The sequence below is a fragment of the Melopsittacus undulatus genome, chromosome 9 (assembly GCF_012275295.1).
Source record: "Melopsittacus undulatus isolate bMelUnd1 chromosome 9, bMelUnd1.mat.Z, whole genome shotgun sequence".
NCBI classification, from domain to species: Eukaryota; Metazoa; Chordata; class Aves; order Psittaciformes; family Psittaculidae; genus Melopsittacus; species Melopsittacus undulatus.
This window is the reverse complement of record NC_047535.1, coordinates 23,751,167-23,768,554: the sequence shown is the minus strand read 5'-3', so window position 1 is coordinate 23,768,554 and position 17,388 is coordinate 23,751,167. Positions and strand designations below refer to the sequence as shown.

Here is a 17,388-nt window from a genome sequence, read left to right as displayed (position 1 = left end):
TAAGTGAAGCTTTGCCAGTTGTTGTCTGTTACAAAAGGTAGTAGACAAAGGAGTAGAATGGACTGGACAACTTGTGACTGATCTTAAATCTCTACTATAAAGATTCAGAAGCATCTTCTAACAGTGCAGTTTTGTTTTAGGTAGGTCATCTTAACTGCCTTTGTAATAAACCAAACACTGATCGTAATTATGTGTTCACAAAAATCTTGTTCATGGTTGGAGGAAGAGCTGAGAGTTGTAATCATAGAAGTGGCAAAGGAAAGGTCCAGTAAGTTCTATAGTATGGGGATACTAGAAGAAAGGATGAAAAAGTCACATCCTCTATGCTGAAATTGTGTGGAGTGAGTTAACTGCTTATTGCTCTCAGCTGTTAAATGAAAGTGGCCAGTGGTTTCTTCCTAAATCATAGAAGAGTCCTGTGACATTCACCAGGTTAAAGGATCCTTGACAGTTGCTGAGGCTGATTTTAATTCAGGCTTGTGAGTGGGAAATAGTTTTATTTTATAAAGCCTGTATGTTTCTTGACCACCTTGGACTCTGTTTTTTGAACTATTGCTGTTCTCACCTCCTTTCCTAATTGTACGTTAATTCTTTTGTGTTACTCTGTTTTCTTGGATGTATGTGTACTTTAAAGTCAAAGGATAATGAGGTAAGGAAACATATGGAAGTGTTTGTACAGTGTAGCAATGTCTGATGCTTTTGTTGAAGCCTAAAAGTCTGCATAAGCATGAGAAAAATAGGTAAATAACTTCAAATGTTAAACCAACTATAAGGACTATCAAAGCACATGAGTTTGGAAAGAAATGCTAGGTCCTGGATAAATCTTTAGGTTTACTGGATTATGGTAGTACACTAGATAAAGAAAAGTGCTACTTTCTTTAGTAGGTGCTCACTGGCAAAAGTGGGAGTAATGGAAGTGGAATGCAGTGCAACTCCCTAATGCAAACCTGCATAAACCACCTGGAACATTGTCAATTTACCAGCAGGAGCTAGAGATAGCACACAACTGGTTTTGCTGGTATTGTTAAAAAAACAAACAAACAAGAAACAAACAAACCAACCCCAACAAAACAGAAAAACAACCTGATGTTATAGGCTGGGTAATGGTATCACCATAGAATCATAGAGTGGTCTGGCTTGAAGGAACCTTGAAGCTCATCCAGCTCCAACCCCTGCCATGGGCAGGGACACCTTCCACTAGAGCAGCTTGCTCCAAGCCCCTGTGTCCAACCTGGCCTTCAACACTGCCAGGGATGGGGCAGCCACAGCTTCTCTGGGCACCCTGTGCCAGCGCCTCAGCACCCTCACAGGGAAGAACTTCTGCCTGAGAGCTCATCTCAGTCTCCCCTGTTCTGGCAGGTTAAAGCCATTCCCCTTGGCCTGTCCCTATAGGCCCTTGTCCAAAGCCCCTCTCCAGGTTTCCTGCAGCCCCTTTAAGCACTGGAGCTGCTCTCAGGTCTCCCCTTCTGGAGCCTTGTCTTGTCCAGGCTGCCCCAGCCCAGCTCTCTCAGCCTGGCTCCAGAGCAGAGCTGCTCCAGCCTTTGGAGCATCATTGAGGTGAACTGTTGTGGTTTTAAGCCCAGCTGGTAACTCTGAACCATGCATCTGCTCACTCACTCCCCCCCCTTTTTCCCCTTCCTGCTTCCGGAAAGATGGGGTGGAGAGCCTTGAGACTTGAGCAGGTTCACACCCACCTTTTTGTTGGGGGCCCCAGAGCTGAATGCATTTATAGTAGAGAGAAAGAATTACTGTTTCATGTGGTTCCTATACTTCAAGGTGCTTATATAAATGTTTGATTGTCACTCTCAGACAAAGAAGTAGCTCCATTCTGTCTCAGTTTCATCATCATCATTTCTGGCTCCTGGCTAGGTCTTTCCTGTGTGCTGTGTTTCTGACTGCAGTCAGTAGCTCTCATTGAGCTGAAGGTTTTGACAAAGTCCTGTCTGAATAGGAACATGCAGAGCCTTCTCTTATTATAGCCACACTGACTTTCTGTACCATGGTTGTGAGGAAAGAAGGAAATGCTAGAATAGAAAAATAATTGGGAAGAATCTAGAGTTTCCTAATAGTCTACTTTTGATACTTTGTGAAAACCTTGACAGTACGTGTGTATGGTATCCATTTCAACCTGGTTCTAACTAGTCAATTCTTTTATGTAGTTTTGTGATTTTTTTCATTGTGCTGGTGTTATCTTTAATTTATAAACGCGTGTGCACTTGTTAGAAACATGACCATGTAGAAGAGCTATCCACTGCGTCTGTTATGTTTTGTATCGTGCCTCCTGAAATAGAGATGCCATTGCTCTTCACTTTTGGATTGCTGTTGATGCCATATGCTGTTAGTTTTACCTTTTTTAGTTTTCATTATGGGGAAGTAGGTACCAAAACTTTAAAAGCAGTTTTGATTCACCAGGGAGTAAACTTTGTGCAGTACAAGCCAGAAGTACAATCTTCTATTGCTAATGGTCCTGTTTATCATGGAGATTATTGTATCTGTGCTTTTAATGATGTTTTTTTTAGCAATATGGGAAGATTGCTTTTTTGGGGAGGAATCCCTAGGCAGTCTGCTAAATCACACATAATGTGTTTTCCTGTGATTTAATGGGGTTTATAGTTAAGAAACTACAATCTTTTCTCAAGATCTAATCTGTGTAAGTTAATGCGTTCATAACAGAATGATGTTGATCTTCCCAGTAGTGTCCTTAATACTAAGTTAGAACTGTTCAAATGTAAATACTGGTAATGAAGAATCCTCAGCTGCTCCAAGTTCTTTCCTTAGATGATGTGTAATATGTTCTTTCCATGATTATGGAAAAGAATAATTTGTCTCTCAGTTATTTATTTATTTTTAAATCACAGCTAGTAATATCTTCTTCCTTTTGACATGACATTAGGGAGTACTGCAGTTATACACTTGCTGAACCAAAGTAAGGCCAAAATAAGTCAGGTTTTCCAATTAAAATGTCATCATTTAAGCCTTGTGTAACTCTTCTCTGTCAGTTCTTTCCCTTCCTTGAATGTCATCTGAGCTCAAAGGAGAGATACAGGCACAGTTTTGCTGTATTGGAGGGAAAAAGGATTGGTAATATTCTATACTATGGATATATTAGCATTTGAAAAATAAGAAGTCACAGGACACTTCACACTAACATTTTTTTTGTCCTCACCCCCTGCTGTAACCTTTCATCTGTATTTTCAAGATCTGGAGCTTAGGTTCCTCCTGTTTTGCCATGAACAGGAATGATACTGAAGATCCTTGCTCATTTTTTACTCTTACAAGTGCTCGTACTTTTCCTGTATCATTTCTCTGCTGGGGGTCAGTGTTCACCTCTGCAAAGCTCAGTTGCCTTTAAATCTATTCAATTGCCAGAGATTGAAATACAGAGGAGAGAGCATATAGTATTTTCAATTAATTATGCTGAGGATAGTTTTGGTTGGCTCGTATTTAGAGACCTGATTCAGAGTGACCTGCAGTGGTGAAACATCCAAGCATTCCATGGGAGTAGTTCAGAGACTAGGGGCTGTGTGTTGGGAGGGAGCAGGAGGTGTGAAATGGTTCCTCTTTTGTTCACAAGTTCTCCCTGTCTTCTCCTTAAGGCAGGAAAACTGGCTGTTGAAAGAGGCTGGGCAATCAATGTGGGTAAGTACACATGTGGGGCACTGAGTGACACTTGAAATAGCATGGTTAAAAGCATACTGTTGTTTTCATTTAGCATGATCTATATTATAATAATAGAAAGTGACTGGGTTGTGTTTAACTAAATTCAATTTTAAAGATAAAACAAATGGGAAAAGTGCTGGATTTGTTTTCTTGTCCACTATCAGCCTATTGTGGTTTATAATTACAATATTTTTTTGAAAGAAAAAGGAAGATAATGGATAAAGATAGTGGTATCGTGTATATATGTATATATATATATATATATATATAATGAAAGTGTTTCGGTTGAAGTAGTGCAAAAAGTATTAAGGTAAAATGTTTGGAGTAGATGTAAATATTTCAATAAGGTCTTTGTTTTCATTAAATTGTTTTATAATTTTTGTAGATTTTATCATCAGCTATTTTATATGTTATAGCACTGAAAGGAATGGTGGATAGGCTGGAGAGCAGGGCTGCACCAGGTAGTGTCTATGTGCAGTTTTTCCTGAGAAAGACTTGAATGAACAAATTATGAAGAAATTACATGAAATGAAATTATAGTGACTATAAATGTGTTCTCCTGCTTGCAGCAAACAGCAATGCAAACCCAGGAAACTATTGAAGCAATAGCTTGTGTTACTTGACTCATAGCTTCTTGTTTCCATAGAGCTCATCAATTCTGGGGGTTTTCTATTCTTTCTTACATCTTCTATAAACTGAACATCCAATATTGAAAATTAAACAGACATTAAAAACAAAGCCCAAGGTCTGTCTTATTTACTGATACATAAGTGAGCTTGTTAAGTTTCCTGCTTAGATATTTGTAGTGGGTTTTTCAGTAAAACGTTCCAGTTTATTGTATAAAAAGTATCTGGAAAGGGGAGGCCCAAGTACTTTTTTCCTGTAAAGAATGTGTGTGTTTGTGTTGTAAAGAGGAGTACCTAAAGTTTCTTCTGGTCTGAGTGTTTGCAAAAGACATCGTGCAAGTGGTAACACCATACTGCTTAGCTTGGTGTTTAGCATGGAAAAGAACCTTCTACATGTCCTTCCCACTTGCCCATAATGTTTATTTTGAACCTCCAGCATGTCTGGTGAGCGGAATGGTCACAGTGAAATTCTTTGTGTGTTACCATAGAACCATGGAATGGTTTGAGTTGGAAGGGACCTTAAAGCTCATCCAGTTCTAACTCTCTGCCATAGGTAGGGACACCTTCCACTGGAGCAGGTTGCTCCAAGCCCCATCCAGCCTAGCCTTGAACATACATTCATTCCTTAGTTCTTAGGGTGGCTGCTAAATGAAAGGGAAGCTGCTTTGCTTGATGCTCACTGGGCCACACATAAGGTATGTACAGAAACCCATGAGATGTTTTGTGTTTCTGGTAAGGGTTTGATGGCTCTAGGGGTGGTATTTGCTAAAGAAGGTAGTGTGTGCCATGTAAGTAAGCTCCATCTCTTTGCGAAGACCAAAATGTTTCTTAGTATCTAGCTTTTCACGTTGCCAACATTTTTGTGTCTAGGGGGTGGTTTTCATCATTGCTCGAGTGACAAAGGTGGAGGATTTTGTGCATATGCTGATATCACACTGGCTATAAAGGTAAGAAGTGCTCTTAACACAGTACTTCCTACTGTTTATGCAAATGGAAAAAATCCACATAAATTCATAAGGACTAATTTACATCTTAATAGGAGAACATAAAGCCATCTATAGATGGATTGGAATAGGAAAAAGGTGTGATACTTGATGCTGCAGAACAGAATGTGTGTGCAGTATTGTGAAGTGGGAGGGAAGACTTGCAGGGGTCAGAATTCTGAATGTAATAATGAACTACTACAGTTGCATTAATAATGTCTAACTGCAAAAAAACCACTCAAAATCAAGCCAGATTGACTTAATATCCTCACTGATGATTATCCCAGCCTTGCAGTTGAACCTGAAAATTCCACATTAGTTTCAGTGGTTATAGCCAAGACGAATGTAGACAGCAATCCTCTCTCTGAATCAAGCTGCACTATACAGTGCTCAGAGTGGTTCAAAATCATGAATAAAAATGTGAATGTCTCCAAAATAATCACTGACTGTGAATGAATACATTTGGTATTTAGCTGTTGAAAGACTGAAGCAAGAGACTTCTGCAATTAGGGCTTATTTTTATCAAATGTACTATGGTATATTTGTATACTAGATTATTTATAAAGTATCAGTAATAATCAAACATAAAAAGCTCTAATGATTGCGGCACACTACATGACATAACATCCTAATTTCTGTACGTGGTAATTTTCAGAAAAGAAATCCAGTGTTCTGTTTTCCTGCCATCAAAATACAGATTGAGAAATTAGAGCGGGTGGCAGTTTGTACAAAATCCTGGGGGTTTACCATGTCTGTGTTAAAGATAGTAGCTTGTCAAAGCTAAGACTCAAAGAATTCAAAAGCTTTTTTTCTTCACAGACTGAGATAAGAAATTAATTCTGTTTCTAAAAGTGGCTTTAATGCATACAGTCCCTTCAGCAGCTTTGCCTAAATGGTGGAGTTTATGCTTATACAGTGGATGTCATCACAGTGGGGTGTTTTTCCCTCTCTGCCAACAAGCCTCACTTCTGCTGTCATTGATGTCTCATGAAGTGAGCTCCTCGATGTTCTAGGGCCTGGGAAGCTCTTATTTTACCCTATCCCAGCCCACAGTTGTTGCTGTTGCTTTTTCTGTGCTGTTGCTGGTTCCACTCCAGCCTCCGACAGCACCAGTGATCAATGACACTGATCATTCAATCAGTGACAGCACCAGTGATCAGCTTTATAACCCCTAGTAGACCTGTCCTTTGCTGGCTTGCTGGGTGAGGCGCAGAGATAGACCCACTACCCCTGTGTAGAGCCAGCGCTGCTGCAGCCAGGTTTGTTACCCTGGGCCATTGGGCTTATGCTTCCTAAAGACACATCTTTGATCTGATGTTAATGTCTGGTGCTTTGTGGGAGGTAGAAGAGATTAGTAGAAATCTCTCTCTTCCTTCTCTCTACTGACTTGCTCTGCAGGTAGGCAGATACCTGCACAGGTGACTGCAAAATGCATGTCCCAGGCATTTCATCTGGTGTAAATGTATAGCGTTTTTATTGTATGACCACGAAAATGACCTTATTATGTGAAATAACCAGAGCTTTTGCCATTAAATATATTGGAATCATTTAGCTGTTCATTTGGTGAATGAAATGTAGTACATTCAAACCAGACCAGTAGTATACTGGGCAAGCTTCAAGCCCCCGGTTTTAATCTGTCACCCAGCTTCATAACTTTCTCCATCTTTTTCTTTGCTTATATATCCAGTTCCTATTTGAAAGAGTACAAGGGGTGTCTAAAGCCACAATTATTGATCTGGATGCGCACCAGGTGAGTACCTTACCTCTATTCAGTGCTGCAGTTGTTTTGCTTGAAATGAAAGTGTTTGATAAATACCATTTTTTGTAATAGTGGTATAAACTGTCAGCTTTCGGAATGCAGAGATAATCATAGATGATGGCAACTGTGAACAATTTAGTTGTTTAATTATATTCTGGCCCAAAAGGCTTGTAGGCCAGGTTAGTAAAATTAAACTGAGTTGTAGCTCCATCATGTGGCTAGATGTAGAACTGTTTTGGAGTGGTATACACAGGCTGCAGAGCAGATCAGTATTCCAGAAGAAACAAGAATCTTTTAAAGCAGAATTACCGTTCATTCAGCATGCATGATTGTTGCAGCAACCTTTGCAGGGGATGAATTTGACCTTCAATGTTTTAATGGGAAGCCTGGCTTCAGCCTAATGAAGTGAAGAGCACATCACTCTTCACCTGGTAAAGTGATTTACTGTGGGCACTGAGAAAAGATCTCATCTTTGGTAGCATTTCCAAAATAAATCCTGAAAGGAGGGAACTGGTATTTTTAGAAAAGCAGTTAATGCACCATACTTATATCCAGGCTGAACCATTGAAGGTAATTTATTATGTGTAAATAAAGCATTTTTAAGCATTTAAGTTCCATGGAACTGACAAAGCTTAAAGGCTGCAGTTTTCTATCTTCTGTCATTTCTCTTATCTGCAAGTTAAAGCATCCTAACATTACTATTAAATAAGGACAGACATTATGCAATAGAAAGGTGCTTTGTGTTTGTGATTCTCTTCAGCCACTTCTTTCAGGGTCTGGATGTGTTGTGCTTCTTTGGGATGTTTTATTTGTTGTTTTGTTTTGGTTTTGGGTTTTTTGTTTTTTTTTTAAACCTCCTTGGAATATATTTTGATTTTCAGGTAACCTCAGTCTGCACACTAAATCACCCATTTGTTTCCTTTCTTTGGGGAATAAGTGGTGTGGGATGTACTAACTCAGCAGATCATCTCTGAGCATACAGATATTCGCATCTTGTCAGTGGTCCAGCTCTTGGTGCATTGGTGATTTTCACCTTTCACAGAGAAATGGTTCTCCTGGAGACTTTCATATTCCTGGGTTTCTGTTCACGAGCTCTTCATTTGTATAACAAAGGTGCTGAAGAAGTAAGCAGGAGTTGCCATTTATTAGCAGTTCTGGTGCTTCCCAGGAACTTGAATTGTGTAACAGAATTCCAAAAGATACTATCTGTGGAAATGTCTGTTTCAATAGTTTCAATGAAATTCTCTGGTGGGTAGGGTCTGTGGTGCTGTATGATACACTGATTTCAATACAGTCATCATGTCATCATGGTGATTGCTGTGAAAAGATGATTTTTGTACTAGTGGGAAAAAAAGTCTAAATGAGAACCCAAAGAATGCTGTTTAATTTTAGGCTCTGAGTTTTCTCTTGAGCATCCATCCATCTTTTCACCCAATGCAGTCTTTTTGTAGGAAATTCCTGGTGTTAAACTGGGTATAAGAAAGAAATTCTTTACTGTTAGGGTGGTGAGGTACTGGAATGGGTTGCCCAGGGAGGTTGTGAATGCTCCATCCCTGGCAGTGTTCAAGACCAGGTTGGATGAAGCCTTGGGTGATATGGTTTAGTGTGAGGTGTCCCTGCCCATGGCAGGGGGGTTGGAACTAGATGATCTTGAGGTCCTTTCCAATCCTAACTATTCTATGATTCTATATGCAGAACTATTGGGTCCTTAGTATTTGTGATTTTTTTCAGGGATTACTTCTCATTAAGGCTTGAATTATCAAGAGCTGTAGTTTGCTTTATGTATTTATGAATCCTTGTACAAGAATGAGTATCCCTATAGCAGCTGAAAGTAATGTGTGTCATCCATCCTTCCCCCAGTTGGAAGATGAGGGATCTATTTAGTGGTCACAGTTGCTTTTGTGATGCTGCTGAAGACAATTAACTTCTAATCTTCATTTATTTTACTTCTGTGTGCAGTGAGATCTATGATAATACTTTCTCAGAGATAAAAGGATGTTGCTTTTGATAAAACCTGCAGTCTTCAGACTGATGCTATCAAAGGCCCCAGAGCTCTCTGCCTCAGAATAACCTTCAAGGCTATAAACAGGAAAATGACACAGGAGTTTTAAAGATTACATCTTTGTAGGCTTAATTACTGTAGGATTTGTGGGTGATTTATTTCTGTGTTAGTTTGCTAGGAGTAGCTAACTGTAAATTTCCTTCAGGGAAATGGCCATGAGAGGGATTTTATGGATGATCATCGGGTCTATATTATGGATGCCTACAATAGATATATTTATCCAGGGGACGGATTTGCTAAACGTAAGTATGATTGAAAATAATGTTCCAAAATGCTTTCCTGCAACAAGGTTAACTAGATACTTATTTTTGAAAATTGTACATTGAACACACAATTTTCAGTTCTCCCTTCACTCCTGGAGTGGATTTCTGGAATGCAAGGGAGGGTTTTGTTAGTAGTCCATTCAAAATCTCATGCCACACTTAGAACAGTGAGTTAAATAATCCTTTGGATTTAAAGAGAGCTGTTAAAACTTAATCTTTGCCTTACAGTAAATTTATAAAGGAATTCATTAGGGATTGACTTATACTGTGTAAAAAGGTTTTATGTTTTGAAAATTACTTAGGTGTTGACTTTGCAGTAGAACTTGTTTTATAAGCATCCTGATGAATGTGAAACAAGTTTGGAAACAGAAGGAAGTCACACAAACATTAAGAGCTGGTGCTTGATTTTATTGCTGTTTATTTATTCCTACTGTGACTTGCCCCTTGTGTCTGAGACCTGTCACCAGTCATTACTGATGTTTTGATAATGGTTCCTTGGAATACAAAAGCCCAAAGTTCATTTGATCTTTGATTCTGTTACATTGTCATTTATAGCCGGCTTAATTTGTGAAATGAATCATAATTTGTTGGGGGAGATGTTGTTCTGCTGCTGAATTCCTCAATGCTGCTGTCATTCTGAGAAGACTACTTAATTGGGATTCTTGGCACAGATTAGGTGCACTGCATTCTACTTTTAACTAGTAAAGAGTTTAAAAATCGTAGTATATGTATTTCAAGGCATTAAACTGAAAAATGACATTTAAAGCACATCATGTCTGTAAGCAAACAGATTTAAGCAAATGAAAATTTACTTTTTTCCCTAACAAAAGGATCCCTCTATTCATATATCAAATGGCAACAATTTGAACAGCTGGATTAAGACCAAAGCAGAGTAAGCCCTTGTCAGCAAATGTGAAGTACTGAGCTCAGCCCTCTCCTGTGCAGCTGGGAACATGAGCATTCCCTTTGCACGGTGAAGCATGAGGCACAAGGCTGTGGCCAGAGACACGTGGATATGTAGTTTCTTGTAGTTGGCAGTGGCTCAGTCCTTCAAACCTGGCTACATGACCAGATGAAAGTGAGATCAGAGGGCATCTTTTTGACGGAAGATAGAGGTTGGACCTGAGAGTTTGAATATTTAGGTTAAATTCTAACAGATCGCTGTCTCTGTGACCTTCCTGCACATTTTATTACAGGACTTTCTTCTGTACATTTTTTTTTTTGCCCCATGCACTTCATTAGGGGAGAAAAAAAGAAGTAAAAATATGAGCTAACGTTGCCTAGTGCTTAGCCATAACAGTATTGAGTGCATAAGTGGAAGTAGTTTGGAATTATGCAGATTTTGAGGAAAAGAAAGGAGAAAACACACAGGGGAAAAAGCCTGGATGAAGATTCACTGAGGAGTGAGCATAAGTTGACAACTGGAAACTGAAGTTCAGGTCTTAGAAAAGTGTTGCTATTGGTGTGAGTGTTGTTTTATAGTTGTCAAAGCTGTAGAAGTACATCCCCTGTGTGTGATTCACTGATGTTGAACAAGGATACAAAGCAGGGAAGAGAATAAGTAACCATCATTCTGTGTCATATGCATTTGTGCACTATTGGTGGGTGCTGAATACATGTTTAAGATGTAAGACACCCATCATTTAATTGAAAGCATAGGGTATGGTGAGGTAGAATTGTACCCTGAGGCATTTCTGGCATAGGTTTGATTCATTCAGAATGAGTTATACAGAGCTCTGTAAAAGCACCCAAAGCTAGGCTGGATAACCTTGGGCTTCTTCCCTCTACCTTCTCAACCCTCCTCTTCTAATACTTTATTATAAGCATTAGAAATAATTTGATTTAAATTAAGAATGGATATTTGCTCTTCTGGTAGGATTACAGGGTAAGAACGTTAAATGGAAAATGCTTAGGGCAAAGCTGAATCTTGTTAGACATTCATAAAGCAGTTCACATGAATTCGTGATCCCTTACTGGTAAGCTTTGCGTGTTGTGATAAAAATAAAACATCTTAATGATTTCTCTGTGATATTTATCTTGTTTTTTCTACCAACTGCAATAACAATTCAGTGTTTTCTTCCCCTTATCCTTTATTTAGGTTACTTTTAGTAGTTTTCTTTGATTTCTTTGCTGATTGGTAAATGGACTTGTACATCAGCTGCCTTTCAATCACATTTTCCTCTTGTGTCTGAGAGATTCCCCCCACCCTCCCCCTGCATCTGATTTTCTCTCTTCAGTGGAATTTTTTCAAGGTCACTGTGCTTACATTTGCTAGGGAAGCAAGCACTTGGATACGTTTCTGTAGCTCAGGGTTCTATGAAGAGGCAATGTATCTTTTGCTTACCTCAGTCTTGCATTTCTTTCAAAGCAGTGCTTTGTTTATTGAGTGACATTGAAACGATTTCTTTTTAGGTGCCATAAAACGCAAGGTGGAATTAGAATGGGGTACAGAGGACACAGAATACCTGCAGAAGGTGCATACTCACGTGGAAGGAGCATTAAATGAATTAAGACCTGACATCATTGTTTATAATGCTGGGACTGATATTCTGGATGGTGATCCATTGGGAGGACTTGCTATTTCACCTCAGGTTCGTAGACCACTAATGTATCTCCAGACTTTCACTCCTCACTAGATACTGAAGGCAGTCCTGAGAGTGACTTGTGGCAGTTGTTAGATGAAGGTAAGGTGCAGAAGTTGCATTAAACCAGTGCAAATACATATAGATACGTATAGATATATCTCCCTTGCTCTTTCACCATATGGTTTTTTGTTGTCTCTTCCTGACTCATAATACTTTTCCTCTCCAGGGTGCCTGCATCTTCTCTCTAAAATACACTGATTTTGAACATCCAGGCTAACCAGAGATGCATATATTTTTATGCTTCATCTGACCTGTGTTTTTCCTGTTTGGTTGGTTCTTCCATTGTTTCTTTTTCCCCTCACATACCCCATTTTGTGATGTACTTTCATCACCTGCTCCCAGTATGGCTCTTACACTTAATTTTCTCTGTAGCACTCCCAGCCGTTTTAAAGTGCTCATCAGTTATCTCCCAGGCTAGCAATGCTGTGCTGCCTGTGTGCTCTTAGCAAATGAACAGATCTTTTCCACCTGTTTCCTAGTGCTTTTCTACACAGATACCATTACCCTTTCTCAGTTCAGTTTACCTTCCCCCCCGCCCAGTTTAGTACCAGATACAAATTTTGGTTTATTCTGTATGGCTTTAAAGGAATCTTCACCTTCCAGGGTCTGCTTTTCTCAAAATAAAAATAACTTGCAGATCTTCTGTTTCCTCCTTTTTTTTTTTTTTTAATGATTCCTTCTCTGACAGCTCCTCAGTTCTGTCTCTCCTGTTTCCACATTTGGTGGAAACTCTTTTAGTGTCCACGCATTCAGTATAGGAAAATGATTTCTTGCTATATGAGCTCTTGGGTTTCCTTCTCGATGAGCCATCACTTGATCTGCTCAGTTCTCATATTGTTTTGCAGTACTTTAGTTCTCTTGCATAGGTCTCTAGTGCCTTGCTGGTTTCTATGGGTTTCCTTATGCATTTCCTCATTCTTACCATCTGTCACTGAGCAGCCTTTTCATTGCTGACTGCCCTGCAGAGTCCTTGATGGAGCCAAGGTGGGACCACTTGGGAGCTGCTCTGAATCTCCAGGTTTTGTTTCCTTGGCTGTATAAAACTGTCTTTAAGGAGAAGGAAGAGCTGAGTGTTTCCGCTTGTTTGGGTTTGACCTTGTAAAGGAAATGACCCAAGATGTTCAGATCTCATTTGGTGGAAGAGAGCTTTTCGGAAAGCAATGGCCACTAAGAGAAACAGAAACTTAGTGAAGGAGAATACTTTAAGGTGTGTCTTTAAAAAAGAAAGGGTTAAAATCATTCTCTTGCAGAAGGAGCAGTGCCAAGAAAAATGAGAAATGAGTTGCTGCAGCTTATAGAGAAAGACAGACAGAAAGTAAGGATTGGGGAGGGAAAGGTGAAATGTCTCTGCTGGTCACATGTAGAGGTGCAAGTCAGAGAGTGCCATCTGCACACTGATGGAGCAAAGGTTTCTGTAGCTCAAGTGTTTGTTTTCTGAATTGAAGACAGGGTTTCTTGTCACTCTTGGATCTTGTTGGCTTAGGTGTGAATGGCATGTTTCACCAATCTTGAAATTCCAGGCTACTGGAAATGCTGAAACTGAGCATTGAGCCTGGATAACTCATCTTGTCGAGGTTCATTAGTCCAGTCTTCAGTCCTACAGTTGTGGGTGTCATATTTTAAAATCTTGCTGCAATGTTAATCCTATTAGAAGTGTGTCACCTGAGAGTTCTGTCTATGAGTGATAGTTTCTTGGTGCTTGAGGCCAGAAACTACCCAGAAAACTCGAGGTATAGGAGCTCAGTCCTTCTAATCTTTGTAATGAGGCTGTTGTATTCATCTGCTGTTTTTTTCTTTCACACAGATGCTGCAATAAGTCCATGTGTTTTCCTCTCAGTTCTCCCAGGCTCAGGCACCAGAGTTGCTGGAGCAGGGATGAGGCAGTTAGGAACAGTATGCTGTAATGTTTCCAGCACCCACTGATGGTTCCCAAGAGATGTACAGTAACTCTGTTACTTCCGGTTCCAAATGCAGTTCTTTGTTTTCCTTTGCCTTTATTTTTCAGTTGTTATTCCTTACTCCCATTGTTGTTCCACAGGACTCTGTCAGTCTGTACAAAACCCATGACTGCTCCATGGTTTTACACAATATTCTTGTCAGCTGTGTTGGAATCTTATTCTTTACCATTTGTTTGTGGTCTTTTTTAATGGCAGGGTAATATTTCTTTATATTTACAGCCTTCCTGTAAGCAGTGAGAGTAGTGTTCATCTTCATTGTGTAACACTTTGGCTGCTGCTTCCTCATTTTTTTATATTTGATTGCATTTGAATCCCTTCCCCTTCTCCAAGTTCTGCAGCTATTTACATTTCAAGCTGTCCATTGTAAGCTATTGTCTATTTTGTTGTTAGTCCTTTTCTGTTTTCTTTTTTTTTGAGACATTGTAATGGGTTATTTATGCCAGCTGTGGATCTACAGCTCTGCTTTTACTTTCCACAAAGGCAGATCTGAATTCTGTTCTCAATTATTTCTGAATTCTCTTTTTTCCTACATGTACTTTTTGAGGCCCAAGAGACTTGAACTCTCCTGTTGTATCTGTTCAGTGACAGTCCAGTATCTCTTGGTCAGCAGTCTTTGCTGTTTTTAGTTCAATACCCTTCTCTGTTAGTAAGAAATAATCTGGAGTTTATTTTCCTTTTTCTGGATTTACCACTGATTATATCTGCAACTATTCTTCAGCCACGGATTCTTTTAGTATTAACTACAGGCTTTTATTAAAGAAACTGGAAGCTGCTACCTCAGCTAGTGATTGTGAGCATGTACAGTCTGATTTGGACTCTTCGTTCTTCTGTAGGTCTGTGAAATCTTGACTAGCTTTTTTCAGAGAGTGCCGGGCAAGTTGAGCACAAACTAAACCACTCTGAATTCAGTCTTTCTTGGCCTCAATTCCTCACATGTAAAATAGGGTGAACATTCCTTAACTTTGCACTCAGGTTAGATCTTAGGCCTTTGAGCAGGAATTCTAGGAATTGATACTAAAGACTTTTATCTGTTGTGCCCTCTAAAAGCAAGTCAAGGATTTTTTATTTGCCTTTTTTTCCTTTTTTGTGTTTATTTTAGTGATGATGCATGTAGGGCAGCTAACAGGACTTCTAAATGGAGGTTTTGTTCCTACTTTAAAATGTAAAGCTTAATCACTTATGGAGTAGCTAATAACTATAAATCCATAAGCCACAGGCTAGAACTAAAACACATTCATACAACACTTTTTGCACCTGTTGTACACTTGCAGGGAATTGTGAAGAGGGATGAGGTCGTGTTCAAGGCTGCCAGACGCCGCAGAATCCCAATCCTGATGGTGACATCTGGGGGCTACCAGAAGAGGACAGCGCGGATCATTGCTGATTCCATCCTCAATCTGCACAACCTGGGGCTTATTGACAAGGAGCTAGCAACCAGTGGAGCTGGAAACCCTAGGGTAGAACAGATGATCAGAGACTCTGTTAAAGACTTAACCAACTTGTCACTGCAGTGACAAGTTACTGAATTTTAGGACACGACTTCCTGGTTTAGGAGCAGGGATTCTGCACATCGTTATCAGGGTTAATAAAATGTGTTGAAAAAAGAATCAACTTGCCTGTAAAATAGCACAGTACAGATAATACGCTGTCACAGAATAACTGTGTCTAACTGCTGAAGCTATCTTGAGCAAAGGCAACAAATCCTTTTTAGCTAATTGAGATGTATACTCAAGGGTACTGTCTTTCAGTTTATAATATTACTGTAGATAGCTTTGTTTCTCTTATTGTTATGGGTGGTCTATTATGTTGGAAGAACTATGCAGTTAGTATCCAAAGACTGGCCCTATTTTGGATGATGCAGTTTGGATTGTGATGGGGAAAATACAGACTAAACCTACTGGCACTTTTTTTTTAGATACTGCATTTTATTTATTGCTTTTAAAATCAAAATATTGTTATAAAAAGAGTTCTGTGCAGGCTTCAACTGTCACTTTAGTATTAAAGTTAAGTGCAATACTATAAAAAACAGTTCAGTTGGTAGGCTTCGAAGCCATAGTCTATTAGGACAAATAGTTATTAATTTATATTTTATCATTGTTGTTGATAGTGACTTAAATCCTACTTATAAACACCTTGAGAAACAGAGTATGAAATGCCTTTGGCTGCTTATGCAAATGAGCCATAAGGGCTCAGTATTAACACTCTGGTTTTCGCCTCTCTTAAAATGAGGCCTGCATATAAATAGTGTTAGGTACTATGCATTGTAAATCACAGAGTAAAGGAACTACAAGAAAATGAAGACTAATTTTAGAGTTCTGAGAATTCCTGCCAAAATCACAATGTAGAAATACAGGGTATCTTTTATTATTGCCAGCTTGTCATGTAGAAATGAGTGAAGAGGTAAATTGGATACTTGTTTTTTTTCCTCAAGTAGTGCTTTATTTTTCACTTGCTCAGAAAGTGATGGTATGAGTAGTCACAGTTGATAACCTAATTGTTCATATTTACAGTAAAAATACAGTGAGTCTTTTACAATGTGCTAACTTTATATAGGAGCTTCCATGAGGAGATGGGAACAAAATAGTATATTCTAAAGCAAATTCAGTACACTAACTGTAAAAATTGGTTTTAGTTAAGTTGGTGTTTACTGCATTAGGCACTGTTTGTAGCATTGGGTCATAAATGTACTGAACTATATATTCTGCAAGACCTTTTTAACTTCCAAATATTGACTGATTTGTAGTACAGGTTTCACATCATGTAGAACTGGTTTGTAAGCTATATAAGGAATAGCTAATTCTAATTAGAGTACTTACCTCACGTAGTGTTAATTTTTAGATTGATGGGGTTTGTTAATTGTAAGAACATGCACAATTGCTATAAATATCTGCTTTTAGATTTGACGTATTGCACTAATCTTGAGTTGCAGCACTGTTATTAAGAAGCACTTTTAAATTTCTTACTAGAAGAACCATCAGAGTACAGCTAATGTCAAGTTTTATTTTTTCTACACTGTCTGATGTTACTGAAAGATGTTGTTATTCTTTCATGTAATTTTTATAAAATTTTAAATTACATTTCTATAACCTAAACCCTGTCATCGTACCATATGGGCTTTTCCAAAACATCTTTTGTTTGTGTTAACATGTTTATATGGTTTTCTCTCAGTGGAGATTAAAATGATGTTGAACAATGCTGACTGACTTTTCTTTTCACTTTACATGTATTTGGCTGTCAGAAGCTTTGAATGGAACTTACTAAAATTGAATGGAGCTTATTGAAAAGATAAGAGGATGTGTTTTTCATACTTAAAATGTAACTGAAACTGCAGTGAGTCTTAAGGGTGAACAGTACAAGTTTGTCAACAGCAGATGACTTTTGAGCTTGGAAGTTTTGTATCCAGATACTTTTAAGATGTTATCATAAGGGGTC

At 38.8% G+C, this 17,388-nt stretch overlaps 1 protein-coding gene across 3 annotated transcripts in view; it reads left to right on the top strand.

Annotated features, from left to right (window-relative positions):
• HDAC11 (histone deacetylase 11) overlaps window positions 1–17,151 on the top strand; it is a 30,255-nt gene extending 13,104 nt beyond the window's left edge. For all 3 annotated transcript variants that reach the window (XM_031049267.2, XM_031049269.2, XM_005149365.3), the window contains exons 5-10: window positions 3,597–3,639; window positions 5,157–5,233; window positions 6,957–7,019; window positions 9,236–9,332; window positions 11,766–11,944; window positions 15,228–17,151. In XM_031049267.2, coding sequence (XP_030905127.1) covers window positions 3,597–3,639; window positions 5,157–5,233; window positions 6,957–7,019; window positions 9,236–9,332; window positions 11,766–11,944; window positions 15,228–15,470 — 702 coding nt within the window. In that variant the 3' untranslated portion in view covers window positions 15,471–17,151. The remainder of the gene's footprint in view (window positions 1–3,596; window positions 3,640–5,156; window positions 5,234–6,956; window positions 7,020–9,235; window positions 9,333–11,765; window positions 11,945–15,227) is intronic.
• The last annotated feature ends 237 nt before the right edge of the window (window positions 17,152–17,388 follow it).